The sequence below is a fragment of the Myxine glutinosa genome, chromosome 3 (assembly GCF_964187855.1).
Source record: "Myxine glutinosa chromosome 3, kmMyxGlut1.1, whole genome shotgun sequence".
NCBI lineage: Eukaryota > Metazoa > Chordata > Myxini > Myxiniformes > Myxinidae > Myxine > Myxine glutinosa.
The window spans coordinates 91007437-91025384 of NC_136263.1; the positions used below are offsets into that span (position 1 = coordinate 91007437).

The following is a 17948-nucleotide window of genomic DNA, read 5'->3' on the forward strand; positions in this document are numbered from 1 at the left end:
TGTGTTGTGACATGTTTGGTATTGTAACATGTTTGGTAACACCTCATACAAAACATGGTCTACAATGATTGGTAATAAAACAATTTGTAACCCACGAGGCACCACAGATCACACACATGCAACAAAACTATTGTAGGCGAGACTTCCCTATATCTGATGTGAGGATCGGCGCTTGTCTCAAAATAGATCACTTTGGGATCCAGAGCACATTACTCCGCCATGGCTGACACACAGTGGCCAGACAGATTGTGATGGCCACCAGACAGATGAGTAGTTCTCGAAGTCTCTCATGAGAAATTCTCACCTACAAGTCCCACCTACAACATGAGGTGTCCAGGGCAACATAATAACGTCCAACCTGCCTATAAATTACATGTGCTGCCTCCTCAGCATCACGTGTAACAAACAACTTAACCTGACAGGTCCATGTTACATGTGAATCTAACCATGACTCAAAACATACAGGCCACACTACACTTACCACAGTCTAGTTTTCTGTCCATTTGTTTGTCTCTTTCCACCCATTGGTTGGACAGCTGGCCTGACTTCACCAACACTGACATCATTAGTAGGAAGTCTTTGATTTTCATGCAGTTCAGATTGAACACATCGTCGCACCTGCCATATTCATAATCGTTATGCCCGACCTTTACATTGCTAAACATAAACTTCCAGGAGCATGTGAAGCAGCGCTTGCCTGCCTATACACCACCCCAAAAAGGGAGGACTTTCCACAGAACTCTGTTCTGTGGGTCCTTGTTAGTCGTTATTGAAATTACCAGCATATTTCTGGGTAATTGGAAACAATTAGCATGTGCATGGTCCACAAGCAACAGTGAGATAATTGAGATTAAGTTTGTAACAGATATTTACTCAAATTTGATTGTGATGTATGTCATCCAGTTTGCCTCTATGTTCATTGTTGTGAGGTCATTAAGTTGGTTTATTGATGGATAACATATCTTGATAGCTCGTGTTTCAGATTGTAATGGCCGACGACTAACAATATAATTCAAGGATTTTGAGGCTGGATGCTCTTTCACCATGAGTGGTGTAGGTTTCTTGCAGCAGGAGTATGTCAATCTTGTCAATTATGAGATGTATTCCCAAGTAGACGAACTCGACCCTTGATAAACCCAACACGTCAAGATGTCACAACATAGTGATGGTCCTACACCATGGTTTCCTGCCTTTGTGCAAATGGATTGTGCATGTACCAATACAAAATGAATGTATTATAATTTACCTCGATGTTATTGCTTTTCGATCATATTTAACATGGTATTGATGCTTTCTTCTGTGATACTTCTGACTTTTGCATGTTGAAGAAATATATTGTGACTAGATAATTTGATATCCTTTGTGTTTTCAGAGAAGTATAGAAGCAAAACAGAAAGTTCTAAAGTACAAACTTGTGCCAGTCGATATAAAATTATTGAAAATGATTTTATCATAATAAAGGATTTCTATTTTCTTTTATCTTTTACAACAAAACATTCACAGTTTTTAATGTAAATGTAATTGCATTGACTGTTCTAAATTCATCTTCAGAGATATAAAAATTGTGACTTGCTGATTGTTTTCCTGTGTGTGTGTGTGTGTGTGTGTGTGTGTGTGTGTGTGTGTGTGTGTGTGTGTGTGTGTGTGTGTGTGCACATGCACATGCATATATATATATATATATATATATATATATATATATATATACACACATGTCAACCATTGAACTGCCTTTTTTGTTAAGGATAAATAATTAGACTTTGTGTTTTGACTGATAGTAAAAATTTTCTGCATTGGGAATTCTTGTTTAATTATTTTGTGGTTAGTTAGAAAATAACATATTCCTGTACTCTGGTGCTGTAATCACGAAAGATGTTGGTGTCTAACAAGTCTGATTTTGGAAGAGTGATGGCCGGGGTCAGTGTCCGGCTGTTGCTGACCGTTATTGGTCTCTGAGGATGTGACACGGGCCCTAATTAGCAATTTGCGACCATTTGTTAATGCCGCCTGCCTCTGCGACATGCGTGTCGCAAATATGGGTGGTGAAGGGCCTTTGTATGAGCTGTCCCTTGTTGCGGGGTAGCCGGGTGGCTGGATCAAGAGGTCACACTAAATTCCTCTCCCAAAAAAGTTGATCCTTCCCATAATGGTATGGTACGTAAATATTTCTCTTTAACAAATATGTATGAGCAGGAAACAGAGTTCCCAGTTTAAAAAAAAGAAATGAGATCCATCTCGTTTAGTACTGAAGTAATATTTGTTGTTTGGGAATCAAGTCTTTCTTTTATTGTTTCTTGAAATGCACCAATGTTCTTTCATTAAAATATTTTTGTTCGTTTCATAAAGACTACTGAAAACTCACGAGGTTGGTTCCATTGATTTTTGGTGTTATAAATACTATCACTAACCTTAAATAAGTAGCTTCTCTTGCATGCATGTTTGATGTTCAAGTTAGCCGATGTTTGGCAGCATGAGCTCACTGGAAAATAAGCATTTTCTGTTGTTGGTGTAAAGGCTTAAGTCTGCGGTAGGTGATGGATTTGAAAGCAACATGCTTGCATTGGCAAATGGTAGCATTTACAATGAATTGAACTCTTAAGAGCCCTTTGAAGTAAGCTTATCAAACACTTCTTGTCAATATATATGTGTATATATACTGTGTATATATTTTTGTGTTTAGCACTATGGTCTCTTGCACTGATAATTTGTGGATAAATCCTAATAAGTACAAGAAAATGTTTGTAGGAGAGGAAAACTTACAGCAGGTTTCATTGTCATAACTCCAAGAAATGCTCCAAAACGCAGAAAGGTGGCCCAGGGGAAGAATGCGTGACCATTTTTTTTCTTAACCATGCTAGAAAACTGAGCATCTGTTTCTCTGACAGCTGTAGCTCGCTAACGGACGTCTGTTATGGAAACTTGGAAACCTGAGAAGGTAGTTCAGCAACAGATGGGGTGCAGTGGTCACATAACCGTCTGCAGTTTCAGTAGAGATGGCAACGACAAACTGGTAAAGACAAATAGTGCTAAGAACATTGTATAGTTTGACATTCTTTGTTGTAGTATATCAAATGCAAAATTTGTCGCTGCTAATTAGCCATGTTGTTTTTGCCCCTGAGAAACGTTTCCTTCCTATGAAATGTTGTTCCACTTGCTTGACCCTGTATTACAAATCTGCCAAGTCCAGGACCGTGTCAATGAATGAGTAGCTCCACAGAGAACACTTACAAAAATCTACATTCCTTTTCTCATTCATTCATTCATTTTTTAATGATAATGTCTTACATCATGACTTTCTCCTCTCTCTCTGTCTCTGTCTCTCTCTCTCATATACATTTTAGCATTGCCTCTCCCTGTCCCTGCACATGTTATTCACCACCTGCATTCCAGTGCACCTGCTTATGGAAATGGTGAATGTTTAGCCAAAGCGGATAGACTGGCAGCAGCTCAGAGGTAGGTGTCTCGCCTTTGAGCTGTTGAGTCTGATTTTGATTCTTGAGCAAACTATAAACGGTCACCTAAGTGAGTACACCTTGCTTCAGAGAGATATTAAGCCAGGTGACCCATCTCCTAGCCTTTGCTCGTGGATGTTAAATATTCCATGGCACCTTTCAAAATAAGTAGGGTTTTGTGTATCGTTACCCTGACCAACTTCCAAATTTTTGCCTTGGCTACTGCTGGAAATCCAACACCTACTGCAAGCAAACTACTCTTTGTATTCTCTGCCTAATCATAAATTTCTTCCTCAGCAACAACACTCTGGAAAGAGAGAACATAATTGTGAAAGGAACAGAGACATCGCTGAGGATGTGTGGAATTTCTAAACGGACTATTTTGATTTGATTTTCTTTGCATACCTTTTGTTTTTTGAACCTTTTTATGTTTGTTTTTTAAAATCTCTTTCAACACTGGCTTCAGATGGCCGCTTGGATAAGAACGTTTTAAATTGTTGCCATACAAGGCTCTTGTGGCAGTCAATGTGGGGGTAAGGCACCTGCTAGCATGACTTCCTTGCAACTGTCACTCGTGTTTTTAAAAATTTGTCTGATTCTATCATTTCCCGCCCCAGGTGTATGTTAAGAATGAATGGATGACAAGCATCGGAGAAGGTGGCAGCTTTGGTGAGCTTGCCCTCATATACGGAACACCACGTGCTGCCACAGTTCGTGCTCGAACAGACCTGAAGCTCTGGGGAATTGACAGAGACAGCTACCGTCGCATCCTCATGGTGTGGCCCAACCCAGGAGGTGCAATTGTATGCACTCTCCTTGTTGTCTGTGCTTTAAGTAGTAAACAGAGCCATAAGGGTTGTGCTTGGTTTGTTTATAACAATAAACTCCATGCGGCAGGAGTGGTTTCCTTTCTAAATGCACTGAATTAATGTTGCAGATTTGTTGTTTGGTGTGGAAAGACTTTTTTTTCAGTAGCCAAGGCATTACCATGGCATACTCTGATGCAGATGAAGCTTTACTTTTGCAAAACTTTGGGTAAATAGTACATGTAGTATAACTTTTGGCAGCACAAACTCCCTGGAAAATAAGCAGTTCTATCTGTTTTTTCTACATAGTAGATCTTTTGCAATATTATTTACTAGATATTATAAAGTATTATTATGCCAATTAGCTGAACTGAATAGGATACAGAATTCTGGCACCATGAAAGCAGATTTGCAATTAATCCATCAATATAACTTATGTTCAAGAAACTTTGATGCAGGCTCACGTCATTATGCCCATCAAAACTTGCGCTACTATTGCCAACTTATGGTTGTTTGTCCATATTCTATCTTTTAAATGCTGACCGTCAAGCAAGGAAGCAGCACCTTTGGGCATTGACCCTTATTTGAAGGCTTTTTGCTCTGTCAAAGGGTTAACACCCAAAAAGTCAGCTTCTCCTTTCTTCCCACAGTGGTTAGTCTACCTCTATCAACATCCTGTTAATTTCATTCATTGACCGATAATCTAGTCTGATAGATTGCGAAAGATGATGATGATGATGAATGAAAGACAAATGATGAATTGCGAAAGATGATGGGAATAGAGCCTGTGATTGATGCTGTGAAGAGGAACAGGTTGAGATGGTTTGGTCATGTGTTGAGGAAGGATGAAAGTGACTGGTTGAGAAGAGTGATGGAAATGAATGTAGAAGGAAGTAGAAGGCTGGGAAGACCGAGAAAGACTTGGCTAAAGATGGTGGAAGAAGAAATGCGGGCAAGGGGGTTAACAAGGAGAGATGCAGAAAATAGGGCAAAATGGAGAAGATTGTCATGGGGACCGCAAGGCTAACCCCCGCTCTAGCAGGGAAAATGGCCTTTAAAATGCATGTTGTTGTTGTTGTTGTTGTGACCGATAATCTAGTCTGGGTTCTATCTCTGCCAAGGTCGGACTCTGCCAAGATTTAACTCGAACGGCACTGTTCAACTTCGTGATGTCGAATGATATGCTTCCGCCCACATTATTACATCATTATACATACTTGTACTAAGTTTGAATTAAATCCCCTCAGTTGTTCTCAAGTATCACATTTTTACCTGACATGACATCTGACCTTTGCCAAAATCTAATCAGTTTATCTTTTCATCATAATATATACTTGTCCCAAGTTTGGTCAAAGTCCCATCACTGGTTCACAAGTTGGTCTGGTAACTTTTTTTTTTTACTTAAAATGACCTCTGACCTTTGACCTCGTTACCCCCAAAATGTAATCAGTTCATCTTTACATCATTTTACATACCTGTACCAAATTTGACTTGGATCCCTTCAGCCGTTCTTAAGTTGTCATGGTAACAAAATCATTGTAACATAACATGACCTCTGACCATTGACCTCTGACCTTTGACATCTTGAACCCACAGTATAATCAGTTCATCTTTGCATCATAATATATAATTATACCAGGTTTGGTGTAAATCCCATGACTGGTTCACAAGTTAGCTCTGTAACAGACTTTTTACCCAACGGGACATCTGACATTTGACCTTTTGACACCAAAATCTAAACAGTTAATCTTTACATCATTATACATATCTGTACCAAGTTTGTCTTGGACACCTTCAGGCATTCTCAAGTTATAAACCCATCACAGAGTCTGACCTTTGACCTTTCTCCGACTAAATGTGAAAATCAAATCAGTTCATCTTTGCATCATAATACATATCTGTACCATCTTTTGTCAAAATCCCATCACTGGTTCACAAGGTAACAGGATTTTATTCTGACAGACCTCTGACCTTTGACCTTGTGACCCCAAAATGTAATCATTTCATCTTTACCTCATTATACATACCTGCATCAAGTTTGACTTAGATCCCTTCAGCTGTTCTCAAGATATTGCGGTAACAAAAACTTATCACAGACGCACGGATGGACAGCCGGACAGACAACCCAAAAGCATAATGCCTCCAGCAATTTCATCGGCAAAGGCATAAAAACTGACCATGATTTGCTAGCAGCAAGCACTGCTGAATTTTCATTGAAAGTCACCAACGGAAGAAGGCAATGGAGACGTCCTTCACAATGCAGATGTAAAGCTCTCTGCCCCGTCTGAAGTGAGTAACAAACATCCCATGGCATCTTTTTTTAAAGCAGAGACCATTCATTGAGTGCCAGGATTCTGAACAAATTGCCTGATAACAGTATCTATGAAGTGGATGTGGTCAGTCAATTGAATTTGGTTTGTGCAAACACTGTCCCTGATATGAATGGTCATGTGGCACTCTCCAGTACCTTAGTATATTTTATTTTATTTGTTGTATGTGAATTACATATTGTAGTGTGTGTGTATACATGAATATATATATATATATATATATATATATATATATATTCATGTATACACACACACTACAATATGTAATTCACATACAACAAATAAAATAAAATATACTAAGGTACTGGAGAGTGCCACATGACCATTCATATCAGGGACAGTGATATATATATATATATATATATATATATATATATATATATATATATATATATATATATATATATATACACACAGTGGAACCTTGACTTACGAGTGCACCAACTTACGAGTTTTCCGAGATACGAGCCGTCGCTCGGGCGGTTTATTGCTTTGAGATGCGAGCCGAGATCTGAGTTACGAGCTTACGCCACCCGCCACCAGGTGGGTTCCGGTCACGTGGTTATCTTGCCGTGCAAGCATATCTGCCGTATATCGCTGCTGTTTTGTTTTCGCATGTTGGTTATTTTGGAGCTTACGCCACCCGCCACCAGGTGGGTTCCGGTCACGTGGTTATCTTGCCGTGCAAGCATATCTGCCGTATATCGCTGCTGTTTTGTTTTCGCATGTTGGTTATTTTGGAGCTTACGCCAGCCGCCACCAGCGGGGTTCCGGTCACGTGGTTATCTTGCCGTGCAAGCATATCTGCCGTATATCGCTGCTGTTTTGTTTTCGCATGTTGGGTATTTTGGAGCTTACGCCAGCCGCCACCAGGTGGGTTCCGGTCAGGTGGTTATCTTGCCGTGCAAGCATATCTGCCGTATATCGCTGCTGTTTTGTTTTCGCATGTTGGGTATTTTGGAGCTTACGCCAGCCGCCACCAGGTGGGTTCCGGTCACGTGGTTATGTTGCCGTGCAAGCATATCTGCCGTATATCGCTGCTGTTTTGTTTTCGCATGTTGGTTATTTTGGAAAATTTCTTAGTTTTAACCATGGGTCCTAAGTAATTGAGTGCCAAGGGCAGTACTGAGAAGAAGAAGAGGATGATGTGCTTGGATATAAAACACGCAATCGTCGAAAAACATGAGCGAGGTGTGCGTGTTGTCGACTTGGTGAGGCAGATGTGAAGGCAGCTGAAGATTTTATTATAACTTTTGCCGAACTGATAGAAGCCGAACGATACATCCCCCAGCAAATCTTCAACTGTGACGAGACAGGGCTCTTCTGGAAAAAGATGCCAAGGAGGACGTATATAACGGCAGAGGAGAAGAGCATGCCAGGCCACAACTTGTTCAGAGTGCCGGCGATAGCTCGCCTTCTCTTTGTGGAAGACACGGTGAGATCCTTAACATCCAACAACTAATGGGACGCAAACGGGGCGCCCAGTTTAGCGGTACACACATTGATGAATCACCCTGCCTGTGAAACACCGACATGACAGGTTATAGCTGGGTCGGGATTCAAACCCAGGCTGGACAGTTTAGAGTCAAGTGTGCGTACCTCCAGTCCAGGCCATCCTGCCAACTTGTATGCTGCATACAGGTGAAATATAAAGCGCGAGATATTTTTATATATACTGCATATTTAAAAAAAAATTGGTGTGGTTTTTGGCGGGCTGGAACGGATTAATAGCATTTCAATGCATTTTAATGGGGAAATTTGATTTGAGAAACGAGCAAATTGAGTTACGAGCTCGGTCACAGAACGAATTAAACTCGTAAGTCAAGGTTCCACTGTATATATATATATATATATATATATATATATATATATATATATATATATATATATATATATATATATATATATGTATATATATATATATATATATATATATATATGTATATGTATATATATATATATATATATATATATATATATATATATATATATATATATATATATATATATATATAATATATATATATATATATATATACAGTATATACAGTATATACAGTATATACAGTATATATACAGTCACATGAAAAAGTAAGTACACCCCAGGTAAAGTTTTGACTTTTTCAACATATTTCAACACACAGCTATTTGATCTTCATTTCAACAATATTGATAGATAAAGGTGATATAATATAACAAATATCATGAAACATTTACATTTTGTAGTCCATTGTATAATTTAAATAAACATAAATTTGCATGTGGAAAAAGTAAGTACACCCCTGCATTTATCACTACTTCAAATACATAAAATTAGAATCAGGTGCACCAGCTCAGGTGCAAATGATTAGAACATCGTTGGAGAGGATCTTGGAGGAACCTGTCTTATTTAAACCTCGGACATTTAGTTTGGGTTGCTCTTTGTTGTTGAAGTGTGCAGCGTCACCATGCCTAGATCAAAAGAGCTCTCTGAGGCCTTCAGGAAGAAGGTTGTAGATGCCTACGAGTCTGGGAAGGGATTTAAAAAGATCTCCAAACAATTTGAAATCAATCATTCGACTGTCCGGAAGATCATCTACAAGTGGAGAAGATTCCAAACAACTGTCAACTTGTTCAGGCCAGGCCGCCCCAGCAAGTTCAGCCCGAGAGCAGACCGCAAGATGCTGAAAGAAGTCTCCAAGAATCTCAGAATGTCATCACGGGACATACAGGTAGCTCTTGCCACTGTTGATGTCAAAGTGCACGAGTCTACCATTAGAAAGCGGCTGCACAAATTTGATCTACATGGGAGGTGTGCCAGGAGGAAACTTTTGCTGTCCAGAAAGAACATCAGGGCAAGGCTAAAGTTTGCCAATGAACAGCTAGGCAAAGACCAGCACTTCTGGAACAATGTGCTCTGGACAGATGAGTCAAAGGTAGAGCTATTTGTCCACAGTACCAGAAGACATGTTTGGTAAAAACCAAAGACAGCATTTCACCACAAGAACCTGATACCAACTGTAAAGCATGGTGGTGGAAATATTATGGTTTGGGGCAGCTTTGCTGCATCAGGGCCTGGGCAACTCACCATCATAGAATCCACTATGAATTCTTCATTGTACCAGAGGGTGCTTGAGGATAATGTGAGGCCATCTTTCGGAAAGTTGAAGCTCAACCGAAGGTGGACCTTGCAACATGACAATGACCCTAAACATACCAGTAAATCCACCAAGGAATGGCTGAAAAGAACGAAATGGAGGGTTCTGGAATGGCCACGTCAAAGCCCAGATCAAAATCCCATCGAGATGTTGTGAGGGGATATGAAACGAACTTTGCATGCAAGAAACCCCTCAAACATCGCACAGCTGAAATAATTCTGCATGGAGGAGTGGGCAAACATTTCTCCCAGTCGATGTCAGAGACTGGTAGACAGTTATAAGAAATGCCTACTTGAGGTTGTTTCTGCCAAAGGGGGCAATACCACCTATTAGAGCCAAGGGTGTACTTACTTTTTCCACATGCGAAATTTGCATTTATGTTTATTTAAATTATACAATGGACTACAAAATGTAAATGTTTCATGATATTTGTTATATTATATCACCTTTATCTCTCAATATTGTTGAAATGAAGATCAAATAGCTGTATGTTGAAATATGTTGAAAAAGTCAAAACTTTACATGGGGTGTACTTACTTTTTCACGTGACTGTATATACTCATACATTACTGTGCAAAAATTTGGGTTATTACAATGATATTCATTCATCAGGGTTAATTCATCAGTGATAACTGTCATATGTGTTTATTATTGTAAATTAACAACCTTTATAAATACATATTAAAGCAGACTGCCAAAGTAAAAAAAAAACAAGAGCAGTGTCATTTTATAGTATCAGTCAACACTGTGTTTTGCATCCTTTGCTTTTTTGAGTGCATGCCATCACTCTTTTACCCATGCTTCCTGTATACGATTGAAGCACTCTTACAGGAATATTGTGCCAAATATCCTGTAGTACATTCCACAGTTCTGTATGGTTAGTTGTGTCCCACTTGTTCTTATATGTTTCCAGGTAATCCCATATGGCCTTGATGGGGACTCCTGTCCAGACTCGGAAGTAGCCATTGTAACACTTGCTGTATCCTTGTTTTCCAAATACTGACTCTTTTGGAAATGCGTTGCAGATCATCATCTTAATGGAAAATGAATCCTCTTTTGATTAAACGATCTCCACTAGGAACTGCATGGCGCTGCTGCAGTATCTGCTTGTACTTCTCTTTTGATAGTGTCCCATTGATTAAACAAGTTTTCCAACACCAAAAGCTGAGATACAACCCCAGACAGTCAAAAAGCCTCCCCGTATTTAACAGTAGGCTGCATGTATTGCATGTCGCAATGTTCTCCAGGTTATCGGATATGAACTGGCATCTAGTTGGATCCAAAAAGTTCAAACTTTGATTCATCAGACCAGAGTACCCGGTTCCATTGTTCAGTCACCCAATCTTGTCGTTGTCTTGGCAAGTTTCAGTCTTTTCACCTTATTGTGTAGTCTCAACAGTGATTTATTTGCTGCAACTCTGCCATGGAGACCTGCTGCAATCAACCTTATGTGCATAGTGCTGGGTGAAATGTTAATGTTAAGGCCCACTCTAATTTCATTTGTCAGCTGTTGACTTTATTTTCTTTTATTGCACAAGCAAAGCAAATTCCAGTCCAGAGTTCTTGACTGCCTTGCCTTCGGGAAGTTCTGGCTCTTCCTGACCTTTTTACCTCTGCCACCGAAGGTGGATTTAGGTTATGTTTTCCCCCTTGTCTGTTTGTGAACAGGATATGTCAAAGTGTTGTGGATGGATTCAGACAAAATTTGATGGCCATGTTGGGTATGTAACTGTAACAAGGAAGAAATGATTAGATTTTGGTAAATATTCGGATCTGGATCCGAAATTTTTTAATTGATTCTTCACCTTTGAGAGGTGGGACTAAAACCGGTATATAGCAGGATATCTCAAAATTTTTCTGGATGGATTAGGACGAACCTTGGTGGACAGGTTGTGTGTGTGACAAAGACGAGTCTATTCGATTTTGGTGAAGATCCGAATCCGGATCCAGATACCAGAATTTTTTTATTTTACAAGTGAATCTTCACCACAGTGATGGGCCAAAAACGATATGTTGCATGATATTTCAAAAGGTTGGTGACTACTTGTGACAAAACTAGGTGGATGAGTTGGTTCGGGGACAGGAACAAGCCGATTCGATTTTGGGTCAGGTCCGGATCCAGTTCCGTGGGATACATAACGTAAATTGTTCAGTCTGGTGGAAGTATGCTTTCTATCGAGTGCCGTCGTTCTAGTCTTGTCTCGTTTCTTTCCAGTTTATTTCATGTTTTTTTTTCCAGTTTATTTCATGCATTGCAAAGTGTACCTCACACCATTGTCAGACATCTCCAGCTTTTCTGGTATTTTCTTTATCGTGTGCCCTTCTCGCAGAGTTTGGTTCCTCACATGTCATCGACTTTCAAGCAAGAGAACAATCTTATGAAAATGAATTTCACATATTCACAAATTTGCAACTTCTGTTATGGTTTCTTGGAATTCCCATTAATGTAACTGAAGTTGTTTCCTTCAATAATTTATCATTATTTAATGTACAAAAATCCACAAACTGCTTCCAGAATATTTTATTTGTAGTAAGTGGATATTAATTTTAGCACATGATAATATATTATGTACTGTACAGCAAAAATAATACTTTTCCAATTTCCTAATTTATTTTCTATACATAATGGTAACTGTGACGTGAAGTTGACTTTCACAGACATTTGAATTATTATCTACATATATTGCACACTTCTAACTTCCCACCAATGCTAAATGGGTAATAGCAGCACAAAAGTGAAAATAACCCAAACTTTTGCACAGTACTGCATATTTATTTCCTCCGCCACCAAAGGTGGATGAAGGTTATGTTTGCACCCCTGTCTGTATGTCTGTGAACAAAATATCTCAAAAAGTTGGGCTTCGCTGCATTCAAAGGAACAGGAGAAAGAGGGGTAAAACACTAACAGCAGGGTTAAAGGACAAAGTGGAGGGAGACTTGGATAAATAAGGGATGTGGGGTGTGAATGAGGGGTAGGGAGGACTACGGGGTTGACAAGATGAATACAGAAGCAAACTTTCTGGAGAAAAAAAACTGGAAATTTGGAAGGATCATTTGAATAGCCAGGTTAACGTTTTCGAGAGCAATATGATGCTAAGTGGGTTGCCTTTTTGAATTTATTTTCACTCATTTATATTCTCACAGCTAATGGAATTGCTGCTCCCTCAATTCATATTTTGCCATCCCTCATTTCCTCTCTCCACTCCTCCTATCTCTTCCCTAAACCGGACCTTGTAGGGAAGCACTCTTCGTAAGCGAAAGATGTATGAAGAGTTCTTGAGCAAAGTTTCTATCCTCGGTGAGTGTTTGCTACATTATTTTTTCCACTTGTTGGAACCCGTTAATGTATCACAAGTGCTGGATGTCAATGTTGCACAAATGTACCATGGTTACAGATAGGCCTAAAAGGTCTGCTTTGGCTGGGCCTTCATACACTTGTACTGTATAAGATATCCTTTTATTGCTTCAAACATTAATGTGATCATGGAAGCCGCTGGGTATGGTTATTCCGAAAGCCTGCATTGATGTATGCTGTGAAATAGACGGTTTTCGTTTGTCCTTTTTCTTGCAAGAGGCTGAAAGTCTATGCTGATCCTTTGAATGAGATTGTGAGTGAGAGGCAAGGAGACGGGGCTGGGTGCACCAGTAAAAGAATCAGGTGCTAGGTTACGGATGACGGCATTGGTAATGCTACCCATACTCTACAAAAGCTGCAGCCATGGCCAACCCACCGAGTTTGAGATGATAGCGGCCCATCTCCATATTGCACAAGTGAATGTCAAAATATATTTTAATCCAACGATGTCCATGTCTTCCTGTCCATATATCTCCTTCCAACCTTCTTTCCATTCCCCCCCCCCCCCCCCATCCTTCCCTCTTCTCCTTCCCTCCCTTCTTTCATTGGTCCTGTCCCTCCTCCTCTTTTATTTTCCTTTTTGCAAGTTCAATTTTTTTTCTCAATTTATTCCTCCACTTCTCCTGCATATGTAATATAATATGGAGTCAACCCAAATGTTTTAATTGATTCAGTGAAGGCCTTTTTAAATATGTCAGGCAAGGATGTATGGTTTCATGTTTAATCCTGCTTAAAATGTGAAAAGACGGGTGGAAAGGGAAGAGTATTTTTTCCATACATTTTCCTTTATGACAGTTTCAGAAGTGTCTACACTTCACAACAGACAACAAAAATGACTGAGAATCTGATATGCAAATTGATTCAATCTTGGGCATGGTTGTTAAGTACAAGTACGGTAAGCAAAATCGAAATGTAAATTTTTTGCTTAAGAGTGATGAGGGGAAACAGGATTTAGATATGACTTGCATGGGACAAGCCTCCTCCCATGTTTCCTTACACACCCATTTTAAAAATAAAATTGTTTCCTAATACTCCGTACCATTATCTGAACAGAAGAGTATAGTATGTAAATAATGGTTTTGTAAGAAAGGCGAAATTCCTTTGCTGCCTCATTGCAGCCTGTGCATAGAAAGCACAGGGAAAACTCCACTGACACTTGGTAATATCTGTAATGCTTTCATTTTTACTTTGTACCCAAAGCTGCAAGATGGAGGTATTGCAGACGTGTACGAGTAGATCACACTGAGCTAGCTTGGCTCCTGAACTTTGTCAGTATTTCTGTTTGTTTCAAAATCCGAAGGACAATTGATTTGCTTGTTCTACACAGGCAGCACTGTGCTGCCTGGAACAGGACCCAGTATTGTTTTCCAGCTACACAATAGCCAGGAAAGCAGTAGAATGAGCTGGACACGGTCATATGGAGGAGGCAAGCAGCATGGGACAAAGTGAAAGGGAGGAGAGGGGCCAGCAGAGACACTTCACAGTTGTGTGTGCTCTGAGGTTGTTGATGCTCGTAGCTAAGGAAAACGGACACACTTTCCATCAGCCATGTACTCGAGATGCTGAACATTGTCTATCTTACATCCACTAGGAATTTTTTCGTCTTGAATTTTCCATTTGATGTGCTACGTGATTGCAGGACATTTACCGCAGCTTTATGAATTTGACTACATTGTGGTTGGCACATTGTGTTCGGAGCCGATGAATAAATGTTTGAAGGGAACTCTTGGGTTACCATGCCTGGTGCTGCAACTTGTAGGGTAATAAAGGGTATTGCCTCATCAAGTTGTCACTTTTCATGAAGAGCCAAAATAGAATTATTTTGTTTTTGGGGCAATGTTTGCTCATGCTGCATTGCCTTAGTGTCACTGTCCATCCCTGTCTGTCATCTTCACAAATCTCTTGCTAGCAATCTTTTAAGCCTCCTTTTCATTTTGGCCATAAAAGGCAATTTTTTTTAAAACCTGATTGCATTTTTAGATGAGAATGTTTTTCCAGCCAAACTATGCATTGTTTATTGTTTCATTTGTTGATGTACTTGCTTTGCTCAGCCTTATCGTAGGGAGAATGAAGATTGTTGGCACGTGTCTATGTCGGAATCTACTTCCTTTTACTGCCGTATCACATTTTGTTCTATTGGATTGTAGATGGTTGTCGCTCCGCATTCTGGACCACCCTTGCTTCATGAGGGTGACCTTAGTCATCATAAAAAAAGATTACTTGGGAAAACAATGGTTATCACAAAATTTAGCTGAACTGTCAAATAGAGGTTCGATTGCTAAGCAAATACATATATTCTGGGTCATGAAGCGGTGGCCTAAAACTTTATAACATTACTCTGACAGAACAAACTTTTCGGATGAAATGTTCAGTACTTTTGATTACTGAGATTACCAACGTTTATCTATTGCAATGTTTGTATAAATATTTATTATTTCCATTGATAAGTCATTGGAAGTGTAATTCTAAAGCTCATCATGGAGGTGAAAGCACAATAAAACCAGGTCAACATGTTCTTGTCACGAGATTGGAATCAATAAAATTTAACTGAATAAGGATTTTAGCGACTGCATAATCATAATGGTTGTACTGAAATATAATGTGTTTGTGTGTGTATGTATATATATATATATATATATATATATATATATATATATATATATATATATATATATATATATTGTTGCGGATATGAGGACTGTATTTTTTTGATTGTGTGCTGTATTATTATTATTATTGTTTATTCTGCGCCCCCCTACCTCCGGAGCTGTGTAAAGGTGAAAGGGCATCCCATAATTAGTCCACAAGCATACACGTCAGCCAAATAATAGAATACCCCTGTTTGATAGTTATCTCTTATTCTGTGTTTTAGAGTAAGGCTGTGTCTCCCATTAATTGAAGTACTCCATTGCACCAGTGAAAGAGAATAGATCCCCTTTCATTCCCATCCCCAAAATCCCCATTTCTTTTACATCCCCTCTCGTGATTGCCAACCCTCGATTGCCAATTACCTCCCCTCCAAAAACCGCCATTGACCACGAGGCAGGGTCGGAGAAGAAAGGCGTGTCTCCACCTCGTCATAGAGGGGAGGAGTGAGCCAGCCCCACTTGACCAACCAGGGCCGAGGTGAGCACACCGATGGGCGTGTCCTGAAGGCCGGCGGCTTGATCGCTGGAGGCGCTATAAAGGCGCGCGCGCAAGAAGCGTTGAGTGAGTCATCAGTTGGTCGTCAGTGGAGGGTCAGTGGTTGCGTTGGTTGCGGTAAGAAGTCGGTGGTGAGAAGTGGTGGCGTCGAGTGGTCAGTGGTTACGTTGGTTGCGTTGAGTTGTCGGTGGTGAGGAGACACCAGGGCCAAGAGAGAGAAGGTTCAAGGTCAATTACCAGCAGTTGCGCCAGAGACGGCAGACGCGCCCTGAGGTGAGCCAGAGAAGCAGCTTTGGCTCCACAAGCAGCGTTGACTCCACCAGGCAGCTTCAACCCGTTACCCCGCGGGGACCAGATAGCGGTGGCATCGGTGGCCGTCGAGGTCCAGCCGACGTCCCGTGCGGGATCAAGCCCGAACCATCTGCCCCAGCTGAACCTTCCCATTCCTCCTTCCAGCATTCATTCCTTTCCTCCACCCTTCTTGTGTACGTGAGTTTGTTCTGTGTGTCTTGTCCCTGGGTATTTAATTAAGTCTGGATAAGCTAGTATTTGCACTGTGTCACCTGCGTCTTATGTGTTGTAAATAAACGTGACTGCTTGCTTTTTGCTTATGTGTGTAAATAGTAAATAAATTCAGTAGTATTTCCAAACCTTTCTTTGCCTTCGTCTTCCTCTTTGCATTCGTCGTTTTAGTCTTTTCCCTCATTGAGCAGCCGCGGTGCGATCCGGCCAACGTTTGGGTGGAATCGGGTTCTAATCGGGGAATAACTGTTCGGTCGCGGAGCCTTCGCTCGGCAAAGTAACATCTAAACCACGATCAGTAACAATATATATATATATATACGTATATATATATATGTATATATATATATATATATATATATATATATTGTAAATGACAGTACACTGAGCAGTAAAATAATTAAAGATTAATTTTTTAACAGCCTGAAGTTTCAAGAACAAACTAGTTCTCTTCCTCAGAGGCGTTGAGTGTGGTGTTAACCGTTAAGTTCCGTTGGGGACGGTTCACGTGATGGATTGCTCCAAGTCCTTGCCAATCACAGGGCTTCCCTGCATTCAAATGCCACTCTGAAGGTTGGACATCCAGGAATGGTGGAGACCCAGTCTGTTCTACTTCACATGTGAATTGTATTGCTGGCCATGTTGAATTTATCTGTGTGTGGAAATGGTCAACATCCGCCTTCTTTATGATCACGAATGTGGCGTCGACGTACCACAGCCACAACCTCGGAGAAGGCTCACCATATAGTGTTAGATTTTCAAAGCGTTGCATCACCAATTCGGCGTTATTCAGTTAATACCAGTATACAGTCACGTGAAAAAGTAAGTACACCCCATGTCAAGTTTTGACTTTTTCAACATATTTCAACATACAGCAATTTGATCTTCATTTCAAAAATATTGATAGATAAAGGTGATATAATATAACAAATATCATGAAACATTTACATTTTGTCGTCCATTGTATAATTTAAATAAACATAAATGCAAATTTCGCATGTGGAAAAAGTAAGTACACCACTACACCCTTGGCTCTAAGAGGTGGTGTTGCCCCCTTTGGCAGAAACAACCTCAAGTAGGCGTTTCTTATAACTGTTTACCAGTCTCTGACATCGACTGGGAGAAATTTTTCCCACTCCTCCATGCAGAATTCTTTCAGCTGTGCGATGTTTGCGGGGTTTCTTGCATGCACAGCTCGTTTC

General features: G+C 40.1%; 1 protein-coding gene across 3 annotated transcripts in view; it reads left to right on the forward strand.

The window, feature by feature from the left end:
- The window catches only part of PRKAR1B (protein kinase cAMP-dependent type I regulatory subunit beta), a 211360-nt gene that overhangs the window by 148233 nt on the left and 45179 nt on the right, over positions 1-17948 (forward strand). For 2 of the 3 annotated variants that reach the window (XM_078774248.1, XM_068110517.2), the window contains exons 6-7: positions 4070-4228; positions 12963-13023. In XM_078774248.1, coding sequence (XP_078630374.1) covers positions 4070-4228; positions 12963-13023 — 220 coding nt within the window. Of the gene's footprint in view, positions 1-4069; positions 4256-12962; positions 13024-17948 lie in introns of all 3 variants that reach the window. The other variant, XM_068110516.2, reaches the window with a different exon arrangement.